At 35.8% G+C, this 19664-nt stretch overlaps 2 protein-coding genes across 2 annotated transcripts in view; one reads left to right on the top strand and one right to left on the bottom strand.

Moving 5' to 3' along the window:
• Nucleotides 1–9175, bottom strand: part of LOC127425081 (fibrocystin-L-like) — a 66293-nt gene extending 57118 nt beyond the window's left edge. The window contains exons 1-20 of the mRNA XM_051670719.1: nucleotides 9103–9175; nucleotides 8834–8911; nucleotides 8570–8714; nucleotides 7766–7874; nucleotides 7627–7684; nucleotides 7434–7527; nucleotides 7171–7224; nucleotides 7012–7085; nucleotides 6887–6929; nucleotides 6724–6794; nucleotides 6505–6615; nucleotides 6025–6114; nucleotides 3827–4092; nucleotides 3275–3366; nucleotides 2950–3109; nucleotides 2622–2757; nucleotides 2256–2399; nucleotides 1882–2036; nucleotides 1657–1770; nucleotides 1260–1418 (exon numbers count right to left, since the gene is read on the bottom strand). Of these exons, the coding sequence (XP_051526679.1) occupies nucleotides 1260–1418; nucleotides 1657–1770; nucleotides 1882–2036; nucleotides 2256–2399; nucleotides 2622–2757; nucleotides 2950–3109; nucleotides 3275–3366; nucleotides 3827–4092; nucleotides 6025–6114; nucleotides 6505–6615; nucleotides 6724–6794; nucleotides 6887–6929; nucleotides 7012–7085; nucleotides 7171–7224; nucleotides 7434–7527; nucleotides 7627–7684; nucleotides 7766–7874; nucleotides 8570–8714; nucleotides 8834–8911; nucleotides 9103–9169 (2220 nt within the window). The 5' untranslated portion in view covers nucleotides 9170–9175. The remainder of the gene's footprint in view (nucleotides 1–1259; nucleotides 1419–1656; nucleotides 1771–1881; nucleotides 2037–2255; nucleotides 2400–2621; nucleotides 2758–2949; nucleotides 3110–3274; nucleotides 3367–3826; nucleotides 4093–6024; nucleotides 6115–6504; nucleotides 6616–6723; nucleotides 6795–6886; nucleotides 6930–7011; nucleotides 7086–7170; nucleotides 7225–7433; nucleotides 7528–7626; nucleotides 7685–7765; nucleotides 7875–8569; nucleotides 8715–8833; nucleotides 8912–9102) is intronic.
• Nucleotides 9176–11052: 1877 nt separating this feature from the next.
• The window catches only part of nudcd1 (NudC domain containing 1), a 31893-nt gene continuing 23281 nt past the window's right edge, over nucleotides 11053–19664 (top strand). The window contains exons 1-5 of the mRNA XM_051671309.1: nucleotides 11053–11306; nucleotides 11675–11829; nucleotides 13597–13785; nucleotides 14845–15028; nucleotides 15388–15576. Of these exons, the coding sequence (XP_051527269.1) occupies nucleotides 11192–11306; nucleotides 11675–11829; nucleotides 13597–13785; nucleotides 14845–15028; nucleotides 15388–15576 (832 nt within the window). The 5' untranslated portion in view covers nucleotides 11053–11191. The remainder of the gene's footprint in view (nucleotides 11307–11674; nucleotides 11830–13596; nucleotides 13786–14844; nucleotides 15029–15387; nucleotides 15577–19664) is intronic.

The following is a 19664-nucleotide window of genomic DNA, read 5'->3' as shown; positions in this document are numbered from 1 at the left end:
ATATCATGAACATGGGTTTGGGATTACTTTAGTAACATTTGTTAGTCAACACCACTCGCCGCTGCATCCACAGATGCAAGTTAAGTCTTTCTTATGCAAAGCAGAAGCCCTACATCAACACTGTCCAGAAGCGCTGCTGACTTCTCCGGGCTCGGTCTCATCTTAGATGGAAAGTAGAACACTGGAACTGTGTATTTGGTTTGATGAGTCCACATTTCAAAGATTTTTTTAAAAACACAGTCATCATGTTCTCCGGGCCAAAGAGGAAAAGGAACATCCAAGCTGTTATCAGCATCAGGTCCAAAAGCCAGTGTCTGTATGGGCCAGAGGTGTGTCAGTGCCCATGGCATGGGTAACTCGCACATATACTGCCACCCTGCACCGTCTTTTCCAGGGACGTCCCTGCATTTTCCAGCAGGACAACTTCAAACACATACTGCCCGGATTACAAGTGCATGGCTGTGTAAGCAGAGAGTGTGGGTGCTAGACTGGCCTTCCTGCAGTTCTGACCTGTCTCCAATTAAGAATGTGTGCCGTATTATGAAGCACATTAGATGGCAATGAAGACCCTGTACAATTGTGCAGCTGAAGACCTGCATAATGGATGAATGGGGGTAAATTCCATTTTCTAAATTGAACAAACTTGTGTCCTCAGAGCCCAAATGCTTAATAAGTGTTATTAGAAGAAATGATGATGTTTCACAGCGGTAAACACTAGACTGTCACAACTTTTTTGGAGTGTGTTGCAATCATCTGATTTGAAATTACTGTACATTACTACAAAAACTATGAAATTCACAAGATAAAACATCATATAATGTGTAGTTGTAGTGCTTTCAATATATATATATATATTTGTACAAAATATTTTTAGATATTTTGAAAATATTTTTCATATTTAAAAAAAGTAAAAAAATACACAATTCATACATATTCAAAACACATTTATAGAAATATATTTTACATATATTTTTTTCAATATATTTTCCAGATATATTTTTGGCCATTTTTTTAAAATACATAAAAACAATAAAAGTCTATCTTGTTTGCTGTAAAAGAATAAAAATATGCAAAAATGGAACATGATAAGGTAAAAATTATAAACAATTTCCAAAAAGTATGGATTAAAAATGTATGACTCATTTCAAAGGAAAAAAGAAATCCATTTTCTTCTTGGAAAAATTCATTTCCATACTGAAGTAAATACATTATTAAATGAAAGTGTATGGATGAGATACTGAGGTTTTGGTGGTGCTTACGGTGTTGTAGGATTGTAGTGGTACTGGGCTGTAGATTGCTCCAGACGCTGTAGTGTCATTGGCATTGAACAGAATCTCTGGGTTCCTCAGAGACCAGCGGCCACAGAAAGCCTCTGAATCAGTAACCCGGACACCTCTGCGGTTAATATTACCTGAAAACTGTTTTGACAAGAAGAAAGCTCTTTATCCTAGGCAACAAGATATGCCTATGATGTTTTGGCCAAAAATATTTAATGTTTATTTTATTAGAACTTTTTAAGTTGTGCAAGGTTATTACCAATATAGTAATAACATTAACATTACGTTGGTCTCTATTATCAATGCAAGTTGGTCAAATAAGAACTATCTGTCCTTTGCATGTAGAACATAATTGATTTGCATTAGCAGCTGTGCTTACCCCTGTGTTGTTGATAGCCTCATAATCTCTGTAAAATTTCACATCTGAGTTCTCCATCATTGGAACCTCAACTGGACATTTAGCTGCGACCATCATATTTAGTGCCAACATCACCTTTAATCACAAAACAGAGGTGTAAACTTTTAATGTTTCAAATGAGCGTTAAAAAATGTAGAGTACACAATATAGGTAAGGTATAGTAACAAATCAAAAACAAACAACAACCTCAGTCTCAGATGCATTGAAAGGAATAGGGGAGGATGGAACTCCACCCCACAGCAGCGTGAAAGAGTCCATGCTGGCTTTCCCTTTAGTGTCTTCAGTAACTATGATGTTCATATCTGATCCAATGGTCCAGTATTGAAGATCCTCAAAGTCACCTGAGATAGAGACAATTCTATTTAGTGTAGGCATGAGTCAGTTGCAACCAAGAATGTGAAAGTTTAAGAACTCGTCATTGAAAAACCCATATTGATCGACCACTTTTTTGGGAGGGACCAAATGTGATAATTTAAGAATCAACAATTAAAAAAACGGCCCAAATCAATCAATCTGCACTTAATGTAGTCCCTTTTCATTATATTATATGTATATTTTACCTATGTTAGAGTTGAATGTCACAGTGTACAGTAACTCAGTGTTTAGCTCCTGCTTTGTGACTGTAACAGTGTCTGGTTTAATTGTCCACAAATCATTTAGAGCATTCTGCAACTCCACCGCTGATGCATTAACAGGGATCGGCCCTATAATACACAAAACAATATCAGCAAACAATACAAACTTTCAATAAAAATTTTTGTCACCCCGTCATTGTCAATGTGTACACCATGTCAGAAACATAAAAAAAAAATTATAACAATAGTTGATTCTAAAGTTAAAGTGAGAATTACACAGTTACTATACTTCTGTTCATCCATGTCAGCTTCCTAAGTACTGGCCGTAATAAGGGGTGTGAGTTAATGCACCTGTTTTAAGATCTCCATATCCCAGAAAGTAGTATGTATTTTCACAGTTGCTTAAAGAAGAGCAGTTACTGCTTATTCTCACAGTCTGCACCTCATTGACGGGGCTCACTGGTGCCCATCCCTCAAAACGAAGCACCTAAAACAGCAGAGAAAAAAAACAAAAACACATACAGGTTGAGGAGCTCGTATCTAAAAACCTTCGATTTACTGTAGTTTCTGTGAGCAGTTCTGAAATGAATTGTCGATCAACAACATCACTATCATGCAATTAGATCTTATCTTAATCATCTTTGAACTCTCCTAAAAATGCTTTTGTGTGCTCATCTACCTGTTTCTCAGGTAATACGTCATAGTTGGCGTTTATCTGCTGTTTTTCATTAACGGTCTCTATTGTCTGCTGAACCGTGAAAGGGCTCATCTCTTTGAAAAAGGCCACGTCCACTGATGCCTCTACAGCATACTCCTGAACTAGAACCTCAATGTAGTATCTGTGGCACATTGAAAAAAGTTTGATATGCGGTGATTTATTTTATAATCCAGGATTGGAGTTGTTACGTTCTCATGATAAATTGTAGAACATACTATTCAGAGGATATATTTACAGTATACATTTTTCATTATGACTTTCTGAACGATCAAAAACCTTCACTTACGGTTTTCCCTTCTCTAAGCGCATGACCTCTGACTTTTGGGTTGCATAGGTGAAGAAATGGCTTGTATAGTAAGGTTGATAGGCAATCCTGACCTGAAAAAAATTAAGCAATTAAGTTTCATAAAATTAAAATGTTAAACTGCATTTTATTCCAAATATTGCACATATTAAAATGTACTTGTATGTAGGGCTGGGCAATATAGCTAAAACATGATATCTCAGTATTTTTCAGCCTTTTGACGATGTTCAATATATATATTGATATATATGCGTTTGCCCTGAAATGGCTGAAAGGGTGATTATTGTTAATGAAAGAAATACAGTAAAATGTAGCTAAAAATAATCAAGGCATTTTTCCACACTTTCAGATTCCAAGAAGAGACCCTTAATAATAAAATCATGACAAAATTAACAATGTTGGTTAATTTTATATCAGCAATAAATAATATTGAACATATCATGAATATTCTATATATCACACAGCTCTACTTAAAAGTTACTATAACCAGCCAAATTATGAGATGGCTTACTGATTTTACTATCATTCAGTTACCTTATCTTGAGGAAGACCTGTCTTACTGAAATATAGCTGGCACTGGTCGTCTGCTCTGATTCGGAAATAGTAGTTGTCTGTCTCTGTCGGAACAAAGAAACCACTCAATCGAGCCACAAAGTAATCAATGGCAGTGGGCCACACATAGGACAGGGAGTCCACCCACTGGACGGAATAGCCAGGCCTGATGGCATTATAAGTCAGGACGTCTTCTAGGCGGTTAGGAAAACTGTTGTTCCACATCTCCATTTTGAGTCCTCTGCCACCTGCAAATATAACAATTTAGTTGTCATTTAACACAATCAGTATTTTACCAATAACAAAACTGTATATAGATTGCATTATAAATGGGTCATTTCATAGATATTAAATATTTTTATATAAACAGTTTTTCATATTATTATATAATTTAAAACCCACTATTAAAACTTTTCACAGAAAAGTTTTAGTTTTTCTGCTCAACAAGTTTAAAATAATGCCTGTAACTTCCTCCTTGCGTCTTACACAGCGCCATGCGTTTCTCCCTTACAATGACTCATTAGAGGGCACACACACTTCCACTGCCACAGAAACGCAAACAGTGAACGTATGAAAATAATTCAAGTTTTAAATGAATTCCACGTAAATAATATTATTTCAGAAATATGTGTAAACCAAGTTATGTAACTGTAATTTACAGTAATTGAAAGTCAGTAACTTTAATCGGATTACAAGAATTTAAAATGTAATATGTTACAACACTTTTGACTACAAAAGTAATTCGATTACAATAACTAATTACTTTGTAATTGCATTACACCAAACACAATTTATGAAAAAATAGCATGGGCATGGATGTTGACTGGTCAATACAGTGCTCCAGCCATGCTAGAATCCAAGATATAGTAACAGCTATGATGCAAAACAAATTTTTAACTTTATCACTACACGACCCTCATAGCAGATTCCTATTTTTGCTGCATACTGTAGCAATGTTCTCTAATGTCAAGAATTCTTGCAGAAGGATAGCACTTAATGAATTTGCTTAATAAAATTTTAATGAATATGTGTGTCCTTAAAGGGATAGTTCACCCAAAAATGATATTCTCTCATCATTTACTCACCCTCATGTCATCCCAAATGAAGCTTTTAAGAAAAACATTTCAGCTCTGTAGGTCCTCACAATGCAAGTGAATGTTAACCAAAAACTGTCCAAATCAAATAAAGGCAGAATAAAAATAATCCATAAAACTCCAGTGGTTTAATCTAAAGTATATCTTCAGAAGTGATATGATGTGGGTGAGAAACTGTCCTTTTTTACTATAAATTCTCCTCCCTGCTCAGTAGGTGGCAATATGAACAAAGAGTGTGAATCGCCAAAAAAAAAAAAAAAAAAAAAAAGGAATGTGAAAGTGGAGATATATAGTGAAAATAACTTGAATATTGATCTGTTTCTTACCTATACCTATCATATAACTTCTGAAGATATAGATTAAACCACTGGAGTCATATGGATTACTTTTATGCTGCCTTTATGTGCTTTGATGCTTCAAAATTTTGGTACCCATTCACTTGCATTGTATGGACCTACAGAGCTTAGATTTTCTTCTAAACATCTTTGTTTGTGTTCAATGGAAGACAGAAAGTCATACACATCTAGGATGGCATGAGTGTGAGTAAACTATGAGAGAATTTTCTTTTTTGGTTGAACTATTCTTTTATATATTTATTGTGTAGTAACTGTTTTATAAAAATTATAGGACATTCAAGGCTGTGTGATATAGTGAATATATATACCATTTTGCATAAATAAAATGTATGTGTAATTTATTTGACATATTAGATATTTTGTAATTAAATCAGATCAGATATTTTGAAAAGTCACATCAATTATTGTACTTGAGAAGGATTTATTTCATGATGAAATGGGTGACTTCAAAGGAATTATTGAGATGCCATGGTGCTAAGCTACCATGGCAATGGTGTTGTCAAATGGGTAATTGTGTGAAAGCATTTGAAAAATGTTCTTATTTTGAGAACAGTCAGCTATGTGACAGAATGGATCTTTATCATGGTCAAGATAACATGCAACACTGCAAAAGTGACGCATTGATTAATTAGATGTTGTCACGTGTGGAGTGCAGTAATCCACCCACGCTGACCATGGACAGAAATGTGACATCAACATTCAGAGATCAGAATTCAGGTGTGGTTCACACCTGGAAACACTGTCATGTTGGTCCTTTCATAAGCAGGGGTCATGCAAACTATGTTCTCATCTGATACGCTCTGAATCTGACACTCACGACCTAAGGACAAAAGCAAATAATTAAGAATGAATTTTTTTTTAAAAAGGTTCAACTTTATAATATGGTTGTATATGTGAACATTAAATAACACAATAGTTAATGTAAAATAATGAAAAATATTTTTACAGTATTTCTTAATCTTGGTTAATGTTCATTTCTAATATATTTAATTCATTTATACTAATATATTTTTAACATGAAAAGTTGGACATGTTAACATTTGATAAAACTGTTTGAGCTAAATTCTACTAACAATGAACAATAGTATATGTGTTAAAAATTGTACATATTTACGTATTATAACATATTAATATATTCCAGTGAATATGAATTCATATTTCGTACAACAAATTCATTATAGATGCAACACAGACAGAACATCAGGGTTACCTCCTACTAAGACCATAGCTGGCTGGTCAGTCTCATCAAAGTAGTGTCCCTGAATAGTCATTAATGTGCCGCCCAGTATGCTCCCCATTGAAGGAGAAACTCCTGTCACCTCTAAAAGACAGTCACACATTTACACAACAACATGCCAAGTTGTTCAAAAATGGCTGACTTTGTGCAGGGAATTCTATTTTGTTTTAGAAAAAAACTTTTGTTCCGCACCTGCGTATGTCTGGAACATGGCAAGTTTATTCAGTGCTGAGATACTGAAAAGCCCAAAGTCTGGCAAGCTCCTACAAAACAAAATATGTGTTAACAGCACGGCTAAAACTTTGCAGACGTTTGGGGTAAACTCTGGTGTTAAGTAAAAACAAACTTCTCTGACCTCCCAAATTCACTATCGAGAATGTAACTGAGGTTGTGATGACCTGAAGATCAAGAAACAACAATTTAATCCAACAACAATGTCCCTTTACTATTCTGCTAATTGGAATAATGATGATTTCTCACCAACATATGTTCCAGTCATTTTACAGCTCATATATCCCCATTGGCTGGACTCAAAGTCCAAAGTCAGTCCATACCTAGAAAAATTAATGCCAATTTATGTAGAGTACATTTACATTTAGTGTATATATTTTTTCACAACTTTTTTTGAGATATTCTTACTTTTCATCTGAGTTAGGTTTCAGAAGTTCACAAGGCATGCCTCCCATATACGCTCTGTTTTCAGAAACAAATTAAAAATAGTCCAAACAAATCTAACACTAGAAAACCATTTTATAGGCTGGTTAAACTGTTTTTTTGTTTGTTTGTTTTTTTTGTTTTTTTGCTTTTTAGCAGGGCAATGAAATGGGGAAAAAGGAATTATATTTGAACAACATATCATTACAGTTTAGCTGTTCCCCATTGTGTGTTAAATATTTCCAGACCTTAAGAATCTCACATCCAGGCCATTGGAACTTTTGGCCGTGTTGCTTCCGTACACATCAGTATAAATCCTGCCCCTCAGTGTCACCACAGTCCCTATTCATTTGACATTATAGAAAGTTTTAAACGATGTCACTATAAAAATAATTTATGAAGATAATGCATGAAATAAACAAACAAAAACAAGAAACTAACCTGGGGGCCCTGACAGTGGGCGGATACTTTGAATGGAGGGCGTACGGTATATTCGACTCTGTGAAAGCATAGCATATTTGTAAATATTTTAAGAGGACAGGAGTATATATTTTAGTGTAATGAGGTCTTTGCCACTTACATAGAACATGCACCAGTAATTCCACTGGTATCCATAACAAATATTACTTGAAGGAATTGGAACACCATCCACACTGACCCGCACCTCATAGTCATCTTCTGGCATTGCTCTGAAAGGACACAATACAATGATTTCTGTGAAAAACATAGGCTATGATATTAAAACATAACTGACATTATGCATAATAATGTCATAATATTACATTATTTTTTTCCCAGACATTTCCTTATCTTCCTTACTTACACATAAATAGGGAAAATCTGAGTGTCTGCTTCTTTATTAAACATGATCCATAACAATATATATAGAATATATACTGCATATATGCAGGGTACACATTGATTATCTCCATAATAACATTAATAATTATTGACATATTTATGATGAATTGCTTCAGTTGTAATTTGCTTTGAATCAAAGCAAATTAGTAAAATATGTATTATATATTTATATAATATAGAATTACACATTTATTGTGAACATGTAGATATCAGAAAAGAGTGATACAGACAACAATTACCTTGGGACGAGCTACTGTAGTTAAAAGTAATTACAAAGAGCAGTGAAGTTAAGAAAATGATCATTTATTTGCAGATGCCACTTAGTTCAACATTTTGTTATCTGATCTAGTGACATATATACATTTTTAAGTGTCCTAATATGTTTCTAAATCCTTCTCCACAGATTTAAAACCAAAAAAAAAGGGAAACTCATTCATACTAACATTTGGGTAGGTTTTTGGAGGAATGTTATGACTAAAATGAAGTTAAAGTAACAGTATGTGCTAGCTGACTCATTCCTCACCTTGTATAACACATGATCTGATTGGAGTGAGTGGAGTCTCTCTCTACATCACAGGGGAAAGATCTGGTTCGGGACACCAGGGATACGCTGTTGCCAAAGTTGGGGTCATTGGCATTGAAGCTGAACTGATTGGCTTGGGCAAATCCTTAAAAATGATTGTTGCTATAATAAGTGCTTTATTAATGCATAACTACATTATGTTGACTGTCAACACTGGGCAAACTCATATTCAAAATATGAATATTTATTTATTTTTTTAAGTACCTTCACCCTCTATGGTCAGTCTTGTTGCACCATTTACGCTCCCAATATTGGGGGTCACTTTGTTGACACGCTGCGCTCCTAGATGAAAGGAGATGAATATTCACTGTCAGCTAATTTCAGTGCTAATTTTAAGTGAATGTTAATTTAAGTCTAACAATGTTCTGAAAGCACTGAAAACGTTCTGAGCGATTGGCAGAATGTATTAGGGATGAAAAGGTTATCTGAACCAAAAAAACACCAAATGAATTTTCGAAAAATAAACCGCTTACCCGATGAACTCCACAGTAGGATGTAAACAGCAAGCGGCAGATGAAGCTGCCGTCGCACATGCCTCATCTTCTCTGATTCGGCGCGCGCCTCTCAAATCAATCTACACAGTGAACTATTAGGCGTACATCAGAAATCAAAAGTGAACATAAGGAAAACTGGTCACACTTTTAATTTTATTTGATTAGTCTTTGACAATGCATAAAGCTTAACATAAATTAATCATGCACATTCAGTAGCTACTTATACTTTTTAATCATGTACAACTATTTGTATTGCAATATACAGTATGTGTACATTCAAACTGAAACAAAAGTCATGCAACTTTGATTCATATATAGGCCTACATTTTTAATCAATGTTAAATTAAATTTGGCACATTTTAATGTGTACATTAAGCTAACTAATGAGATGTAAAACAATGTATAATATTATAATGTTGGTAGTGTCAATAAAAGTTATTATAAATGTTATATATCACAAGAACTTTAATAACAATGTGACAAATTCTTAATTCCTAACCATAAAGCAGACACACATACTGTACCTGTTACAGCTCTCTGTGAAAATCTACACACTCACAGCTCATTTGTCCAGGAGAATTCACTCTTTTTATAGTACCTGCCCACAGGGTGGCAAGAGGAGGCTCTTTCTTTTAATTTTTTTTTTTTAAACCTTTGCTTGTCAGTTCATCCTAAACATAACTGTCATTCTACAGTACAAGCGAGATATACAGCAGCCTGTAATCTTCTCCAGTGTACCTTACCAAACACAAGACAGAGAACAATTCTTATCTAAAGCTCATTACTTTGATATTCATATAGTGACTAAGCCTGAATATAAGACTTCTGACCAATTTTATGTCCCTTTGGTTTGGTATAATTAATTTGAATTACCTGAATTAACTAAATAGATAAGATATGTCCCATGTCTGATCTATTTTGTTAATTCAGGTAATTCATATTAATTATATCAAAGGGATATCAAATCATATGGGTATAAGGACAATCCATTATTCAGTGAATTCTTCATACAGTGTGACTGTCTAAAAATATTATTAAATGTATTTGATATACCAAGTATTATTCAAACACCAAACTTCTTGAAGATGAATGAAGGTCATTAGTGAGCAATCTGATTTGCTGGATTACTATTTTACAAATTTTGTTAAAGTAATTCATCATGTTATACTAGCATTTAAATAAACAAAAATGGATCTCCATTCAACTTTATTATACTGTAGTATGCCGGCTACATGTAGATTTTGTTTTGCATAATAAGACAAATTTTAATAGTGAAGCATGCATCTGTTTCCATCTTGATTTTATCAAGAACAGCTCCAGTTCCAAGAAAAATTAGACAAAATAACTTCTGTTAAATATAGGCAATCCAATACATACACTCAAATCTTTTCTTTGTAGTAAATAATGTTGACAGATGCCCTTCAAGATCAATGGAATTGCTTGGATAGATCATTTAGACTAATTAGGAAAGATCAAGGTGCTGAAAAGTGTTGAAAAATATGCTTTGTCATTGTTTGTGTCAAAATCATTATTATCTAACATAAACACACACTCATTTTTTAATCGAATGTGCCAGTAAATCGCTAAGCCACCCTCAAAAAACACTATGGACATAATAATAAAACAACATGAGTCACAAAGTAAAATATATAGCCAAAAATAACCTGATTATTTGCATAAGCTCTTTTACCCCACACAACTTCTGTAAACATATCCAAAATAGCATGACAAAAAAAAAAAAAAAAGTTTAGAAGCAAGTGTTTTGTTTTTATTTTGTAATTATATTTTATTAAGCTGGATATTTTTTATGAATAGATAGATAAATAAATAAATAAATAAATAAATAAATACAAATCAGAAGGAGCCTACAGTACCCACACGGACTCAATTTCCCAGAAATCCATCTGGTCGGTCCGTCCGGTAACAGTCCGGGTCGACACGTAGGGAAGCGCGTGAATATTAGTTAATGCCTATTTCCTGTTACTAGCAACATTTCGTTTTGCTTTAATACGAGCCTTTTGCCTTCTAACTCAATATCCAGTTTCTTATTCATGTACATTTATTAAATATGGCTTTACCGAATTGCTCGTTGAAGGTAAACAGAGAGCTGCTTGATCCCAGCTTTGAAAGTTACAGGCTTTCACTGGACTCTATTCCTACTTACAATGTAGAACTGGATGCAGGTGAGAAAAGGGCTTTAATTGGCCATTTACCGTTCGATTATGTTTATTATGTCCGTGTTCAGTCCTGTCTTAAAACATAAGGCCTTTTACTGTGGACTCCACGTGTTCTGCAGCATCTGTAACTACAATGTCCTTATGAAGCACACTAAAGATGATGAATGTCCACTACATGTACATTGTAATGTGTCAAATACCAGCTGTGTGTATCCTAAAGCTTGCCAAAAGTTATGTTTTGCTCACCGTGTCATTCTCTTATTCTAATATGCACACAATCAATCATGAGTTGGGATGTTTCAAAGTCATCTGCTTGGCACATCAGAGTCTAATATATGTAGGCTAATAGAGTCATACGTCTGTCTTTCTTTCAGCCGTGGCAGAGGTTAAACTGAAAGACAGTCAGTACACCCTGGACCACATGAGAGCCTTTGGTATGTACAACTACCTTCACATAGACCCCTGGTATGAAGAAAGCGTCTACTTTGTGGACACCAAGGGACGAGTTCTCAATCTGACAGTCACATTGGTGAGTCTCCTACAAATGTTATTTTGAGATATGGATTTTGGAGGGAAAGATCAATGACATTTGGAGGCTCTTAAACTCCTAAACTTCCACGTAAGGGCACATGTAATAAAATATGAGTCCAGTTGCTAAGATAAATCAAGAATATCAGGAATCTATCACTCTGCTCTGTTTGAGAACAGGCTTCCATTCATTTCAATCAGTTATAATCACATCATTAGCTGCTATAGTCTTTTATTGCTGCAGTATGATTGTCACCACAGTGTACTATTATATTTAATTTATACTATTGTTTTTGGTGCGAATTGTTGTGTGTCGTATGGCTGTTAACTATGACATAGGATTAGATACTGCAAGTTTAAGACCTTCCATGTGTTTTTAAACAGTTTGTGGATTAGATTAATTGTCTGAGAAACCTGAGAGAACCTATTTATTTCTCTAGTAGGTTATATTAGGTAACAGTTTACCTAATGCTGTTTTTAATTTGTCAATGAATAATGCTTTTACAGGGTAATGTGTACAATGGTACTTCTTTTTATTTTTTCTTCACCAGCAGAGGGCATTCATGCTATCTGTTTGTGTCAGTTAGCCTGTAGAAGTTTCCCTTTTGATTTTGAAAGATTTTTTTATCAAATCTTGACCATCATGACAAAAGCAAAATGAAAAGAAACTTAATTTGCTTATTTGTGATTTGACAATATATTTGCAGGATATACAATATATATATATTTTTTTATCCCCTTTTCTCCCAATTTGGAATGCCCAATTCCCACTACTTAGTAGGTCCTCGTGGTAGTGCAGTTACTCGCCTCAATCCGGGTAGTGAAGGACAAGTCTCAGTTGCCTCCACTTCTGGGACCGTAAGTCTGCGCATCTTATCATGTGGCTCGCTGTGCATGACACCGTGGAGACTCACAGCATGTGGAGGCTCATGCTACTCCCTGCAATCCATGCACAAATTACCAAGCACCCCATTGAGAGCGAGAACCCCTAATCACGACCGCGAGGAGGTTACCCCGTGTGACTCTACCCTCCCTAGCAACCAGGCCAATTTGTTTGCCTAGGAGACCTGGCTGGAGTCACTCAGCACACCCTGGATTCGAACTCGCGACTCCAGGGGTGGTAGTCAGCGTCAATACCCGCTGAGCTACCCAGGCCCCCTCAAGCTGGTGTTTTAACATCATTCAGGAACCATTGAAACTACAATGTCCTTGAAGAAATGCATACACTAAACAAAAGAATTAAGAGTGTTCAGGGTTTGTTGCATCGCTGGCTTGCGCAGTGCTTTTGGTGTTTAAGATCTGGGCTGGTAACAAAAAGATTGTAGGTGTAAAGGCCATGTGCAAAATTCCCACGGCTTCTGGAAAACCTGGATATTTGTATTTGAGTTTTCCACTCACGGAAACATTGTAGAAAAAACTAAAATTTCCTACATATTCTGGAAAATAATTAGGCTAGTTGCCTTTGAAAATGTTTCCCTCTCACTTGTAATTCTTAAGTGTTGTCACTTAAAATATCCTGGACAAGGGGTGATCACTCTTTTACCTTTTGAGCAAGACCCTATACCAAATGTAAGACTCTGGTTGTAGCTAATGCATCTTGGATTGTGGAAATTTAACCCGGTGTTGTTCCTACATTTTATGGAATGCTGTGTTAATTTTGGGTGTACAGAGGGCATAGCTGTGACTCTTAGAGTCTACAGCCTACAGCCTTGAAGAGTCTTTTTCAAAGACTGTATTATTAACAGGTCTCTGCCTGATGTTTTTCCAGGACACAGCCTTGGGGAAACCTCAGGAGATGTTCCGTTTCGAATCGGACCCAAGCTCATGTAAGGGGGAGCAATTATGTGCTTCTCTGAGCCTGACATCTGCGACCTGGGCCGCACTGTCGGACGGAACAGGAACGCTGACTCTCCTGCGCACCAGCAAGAGGGGAGAGAGTTCACATCTTAAATGGGAGGTAGGTTGAAAATCTGCCAGCACTTTCATGTAAAATGTCCTATAACTTGATCGTTAATAGTAGGTCAATTTAGTCAATTGATATATTGTATTCTATTCTTTTTTTTTTTTCTCCCCAATTTGGAATGCCTAATGCACTAAGTTCTCGTGGTGGCGTAGTGACTCGCCTCAATCCGGGTGGCGGTGGACGAATCTCAGTTGCTGTGTTTATTTTGCGCTGTAATCACGATAGTCTACTCTGCATAATAATGCGATATAGGCTAATGAGACAATCAAGTCAAATGAACAAAAAACGTTTGTTAATTATAGCTGCTTTTCCATAAAAAAAAATAAATAAATAAAAAACAGACGTCATGGAATTAGCATCTAATAAAAAAAAAAAAAAACAATCAACAATGGGGCAAAACAACTAAACTGCAGTTTGCCACATAACTTTATGTTTTTAAATAAATATTAACAAAAATAAATAGGCTTTTTATTTGTATTACTATTTCCCTCTAATTTTTCATAGCGCAAAAGCATTTTGCTGCCAAAGTAAAGTCAAATGTGTCTAATGTGTGAAGCCTAGTGTCCTTCTCTCCAGAAGACAGTGACATATTGTACGTCAGTTTGATTGACATTATGCCATACCTGCACCCTAGTTTTGTGAAGTTTTGTGGCTTTGATTCCATGTCTGTTAGCTTTGAGGCCATCTATATGCTAGTTTACTCCTAAACATGGACAAAATTCACTTTAGCAGATGCACGCTTTTCAAATTTACTGTCTCTTTCGGGAAACACAAAAAACACTGATGTCTCATCAAGCAATATGCAGATTTTTTCCAATCAATTGCTCTCTAGAATAAGGATGTAGATATGAAAAATGTGTCGTCAAGCCAGTTCATGGGGATTTTAATTGCTAATTTCAAATGAGTGATCTGTAGGTGCCTGCAGTCAAATCCGATTAAAATTGTATTCTGTACAAGCTGTTGTCCAAGTAGTTGTTTTATTTCAGTTAAAGTGCGAGGTGCACATGCAGTGTTCTATTACTATAAATTTTTTTATTTTTATTTTATCCCCAGCCCATGTTCAGTGAATGTTTAGGAGAGCCGTTCATCATTGTTCACAGTCTGGCTCACATCCACTCTAATGTTCACACCGTTGAAGTGCTGCTGCTGAGAGTCCAGAAAGATCCATCTGATACCAAAGGCAGCGGCTTCTCAATCTCGCTGGAGTGGATCACTGTGGACAACTCTGCTGGGCAGGGTAAGACTGAGTGCTTCTCTGTTGTTCAGCTCAGACGATTTCAGCTCTCACACTTAAGATTGAGCTGCACGGAGCTGAGAAGCATTGGCAAAGTAGTTCATTGTCTTCATTAGTGAAGTTCTCTTGTTTAATAAGCAGTTATAACAGTGTATTGGGGAAATGTATGATATGAATATATAGTGGATTATACTGTGTAATAACAATATACTATATATGGGAGAATGTACAATGGGGTCCAAAAATCTGAGACCACTAATGAAAATGCTTTCTAAAAGAATGCAAAAAGAGAATGTAGACAAAAGAGAAGGTAAAAGGGAAAATACAGAGCAAAAATATAGCAAGTGGTTTGTTTCTTGCAGGAGAAGAGAAAAAGTATGGTGTGAGGATGAAGAGGATGATGAAGGGGAAGTCTGTCCCACATTATGCTGCTGTAGAACCTCAGGGAAAAGGACTCATTATAGCCTCAGAGAAACCCTTCACTTTCACTGAGGTGGACGGAGTTCTGCTTGAAGAGCCACCTGCTGCAGACATGGAGGTGGAGAAATTGGGTGAGACACTCACAACCCTCACAACACCAAAAAAAAAAAAAAAAAAGCAATCATTACATTACTAGCATACAAGTACAGCTCTTATCTACTTGAATGAGCTATGACCAAAATCTCTAAAACTGTTTGTCATGATTCCATTTCTTTATTCAAATCAACAATACATTTGATATTACAAGTCGAGTGATAGGGGATTTTACAGATTCCGATAATTAAGGTGGTGGAAATGGCCAATAACCTATTAATCAGCAGATAGTTTTGAAAATCGATTTATATAGAATATATTTTCTTCCCAGGTTCTTATCCAGCACACAACGGTAAAGGTTCGGGGGGAAAAATTAATAAAACAATAGTACACAGTACAAATCCGTTAAAACGCCTAATGGACAATGCGGCACCCAAAGAAATTACTTTCTATGGTTCGGTGAACTTTCATAGATGGTGTGCTGGGATACCGTCCCGCTGTTAGTGAAGAGACCACTCGGGACACCATGGCAGTTATAGTCGGTGAGTTGTCAACGCTAACTTATCTTGCTGTTTACATTTGATATAAACTAGATATTCTAGATAACATGATACCTCAGCTTGAGCTTCCCTCTTGCTTGTGAAATGGGTGGGGTGTGTGACTTTGGCACTGCTTTGGCGTATTAAGGGCGGGTTTTTGGGCAACGCTGCGGAGTTATTGGCTCAATGGTGGGAACGCAGATCAATTTTGGTCTTGTGGCTCTTGTGGTTGATAGCCCTGGCCTGATAGTGGAAAAGCGGCTACTGTGTGTGTTGACAGGGCACGTTTCCATATATTCAAATATTTCTTTGCATGCTCTTGCTTCAATAAAGAACACTTGTTTATCTAATCAAAATAACATGCATTGAAATGACAGTAAAAATATGGGTGAAAATTGTCATTGATGAAAGATTTAGTGTCAGCAAATCCCCAAGAGGTATCAGTGATTGTTTTTATTTAACCTCTAGAGGCCACTTTTATACTGTAGAACCAAAATATTTTAACTGTACAGTTCTCTAGTGCTGGCCACAGAGAAACTTTTTTTTTTTTTTTTTAAACTATAGGCACAGATTTTTTTCTGATAACCAATAGTTTGAAAAAGTAACTACCGGTAAAACCAATATAAGCCTCTATTTGCTATTATAAATATTGCTTCCTCAGCTCAAATTGCACAAAATAAACCCTTGATTTTTTATTCTGGTCTTAATGCTCATGCGCATTCTAGAGTAAACAAACACTATCAAAAAGGCAATAAGCTCTTTTTACTGAAAGGTGGGAACTTTCATTCCTAGAGCTGGCATATTGAGTGTCAGAAATTCTCCCATACATTTTTCTACCAGTGGTCTGTCTTCAAACCCATATACTGTCTCTGCATACTGAAAACTGGTTCCAGTCAAATTTCATACCAGAAAAATTCATATCTGACCAAACATAGCCTGCATAAACCATTTTGGCTTATTGTAGTGTTCTTGATTTACATTTTTGCAATTGTACCAAGATATTAATCTAAACTTTAGGGGAGTAAAATTTCTCCAACACACGTTTACATCATTCTCAAAGCCCTCAAGAAAAGCCATTTTAAGTCACCGATCAACCTAAAAACTGTGAAGTGCCGCAGACTTGAGGATCAGTACCTTCACATAATGAATGAGAGGCTTGCGGTATCCATAGAAACAACAGAAAGAATCATTCAAATATAATTCCTCAAATAGACTATGATGAGGACTGGAGAGGACCATGGGCTTCTGAGTGTCTATGTACTGATGCAGTCATCATTTATGTTAATTTCTCATTGGGAGGTCATTTTAAATAAAGTATGCCAGTCTACTTGATGTAAATATAGACCACTTGTGTGACACACTGGTAATATATTTTGTGTCTGTAAACTGTTTGTAAAAAAATGAATAGAAGCTAAATTGATAGCAAGTATTTTCTTGCTTTCATGCATTAGATCTTCAATGGTAACACTTTCATATAGAGATAATGTACAGTCAACCCAATCATTATTACAGAATAAACCCTGACAGGGAGATCAGTGTTGTTGATAATGACCTGCTGATTGTACATGAGAAAAAGTTACCATGACCATGTCCAAACTAATACATTTTCATATGAAAAAGCATTGATTTCACTACATTTATGCCTCTCAACCACATTAGAGCAGCATTTTCCTCCACCTAAAACAAAGCGTTTAGAAAATGCTCTATATTACCGCATGTTTGGAAAATTATGATGTTAGGAAACGAAAATGTATTAGCATGGATGTCCCTTTAACATCTTTTGCACATTCCCTGTTTTTCTCTAACACCATTGTATTAGTCATCAGTGGCTGTTCTACAGTGAAAAATTGCAAGACAGGACACTTTTAAAAGGTCATTTGTTTCCTGTGCTCCCTTTGCGCTTTTGTCTTCGACATAAAGGAGTGATTTTGCCATGTGAGTGAATGGCTTATCCTCCCTCTCTCATATTAAGAGGCTGAGAGTTCTGAGAGACTCCATTGGGTGGCGAATAGAATAGAGGTGCATTAGCTTGCTTCAGAAAGAGAGCTCGAACTTCCTTATCCACAAAAGACTATTAATGTGGCCACACACACACATGCACACCAGATGTTGACATTCTTTTGGTTGTGTAGTGATCTCAGGGTACATGCACAATCCAAAGCTTATACAGTGAACACAGTTATTAGAGGTAGGGGGGAAAATGTATATTGTGAATTAGAATTCTTTCTAGACAGTATTGAACTGATACATTTATGGCAAATATCAATAACTGTGTAATTTTCACACACTGCCACAAAGCCGCAAACAAACAAGGGAGAATACAAGAAGTGCAGCACTCAATGGAACCATATTCTACACTTTTGTAGCATTTTCCTCCTGATGTTTATGTAAAATATTAGTCGAGGTTGCTTGCACCACAAATAATTATTTAATTTGACATTTTCCAACATTTTAAACAGGCCGTTTTTGCTATTCTACCTGTTAAGGTGCACTCCATACAAATAAAGTGAATGGTGACTGAGACTGAACATTCGGGATTTCGACATTTCGGAGTGACACATTTTTGCAGTTTAGCTCCCATAAATGTTCTAGGAGGACTGGGGAGGGTGTCTTACGTTCAGAACATCAAACTCTTAGAGCAAAAGAATGCCATGTTTTTCACGAAGTGTATCCACATACCCTTTATACATGCAAAGTAGGGCTGTCAATTTAACGCGTTAATTCAGTGCGATTAATTATATAAAAAATAACGTGTTAAAAGAAATAACGCAGGTAATCATGTCTCCGGACTGTGATAAGGAATATTCCTTCCATCTGAGCAATTCAAGCTTGAAATACCACTTGTTTCTCCAAGGGCCAGGAAGCGAATCTTCAGCAGTTTGGGCAATGCGCCACACTCACCGACAGCTGACAAAACAATATGAGAACACGTTCTTACGTTCAAACACAGCTTGATGGAATGCATATACGAACGCAGGGATCTCAAGACGTGTTTTTCTAAGCTTCAAACTGTTTAACTTGACACAGCGACCTAAAAACGGTATGTTTATGACGCGACGCAAACGAGACGCTCCAAAAGCGTCTGACGCAGGTGTGCATTGACGCATCCTTAGAAAAGCCCTCATAATAAATCTATCTCCAACTGCTGAGGCAGATGACATAAGTTCAATAATATGGAAATAAACATATATTGCATACTAAAGCCACTTTGTGAATTGTCTTTTTGTTAACACTTTACAATAAGTTTCTATTCGTTAATATTAGTTAATGCATTAGGTATCATGAACAAACAGTTACCAATATATTGTTTACAGCATTTATTAATCTAAAATACAAGATAAATTAAATACAATTGTTTATTGTAAGTTCATGTTAGTTCATAATGCATTTACTAATGTTAACAAACACAACTTTTGATTTGAGAAATGTATTAGTATACAGTGCATCCGGAAAGTATTCACAGCGCTTCACTTTTTCCACATTTTATTATGTTACAGCCTTATTCCAAAATTGATTAAATTCATTATTTTCCTCAAAATTCTACAAACAATACCCCATAATGACAACGTGAAAGAAGTTTGTTTGAA

This window comes from Myxocyprinus asiaticus, chromosome 34 (genome assembly GCF_019703515.2).
Source record: "Myxocyprinus asiaticus isolate MX2 ecotype Aquarium Trade chromosome 34, UBuf_Myxa_2, whole genome shotgun sequence".
Classification (NCBI taxonomy): domain Eukaryota; kingdom Metazoa; phylum Chordata; class Actinopteri; order Cypriniformes; family Catostomidae; genus Myxocyprinus; species Myxocyprinus asiaticus.
The sequence above is the reverse complement of the archived record's forward strand: the minus strand, read 5'-3'. Positions and strand labels throughout refer to the sequence as shown.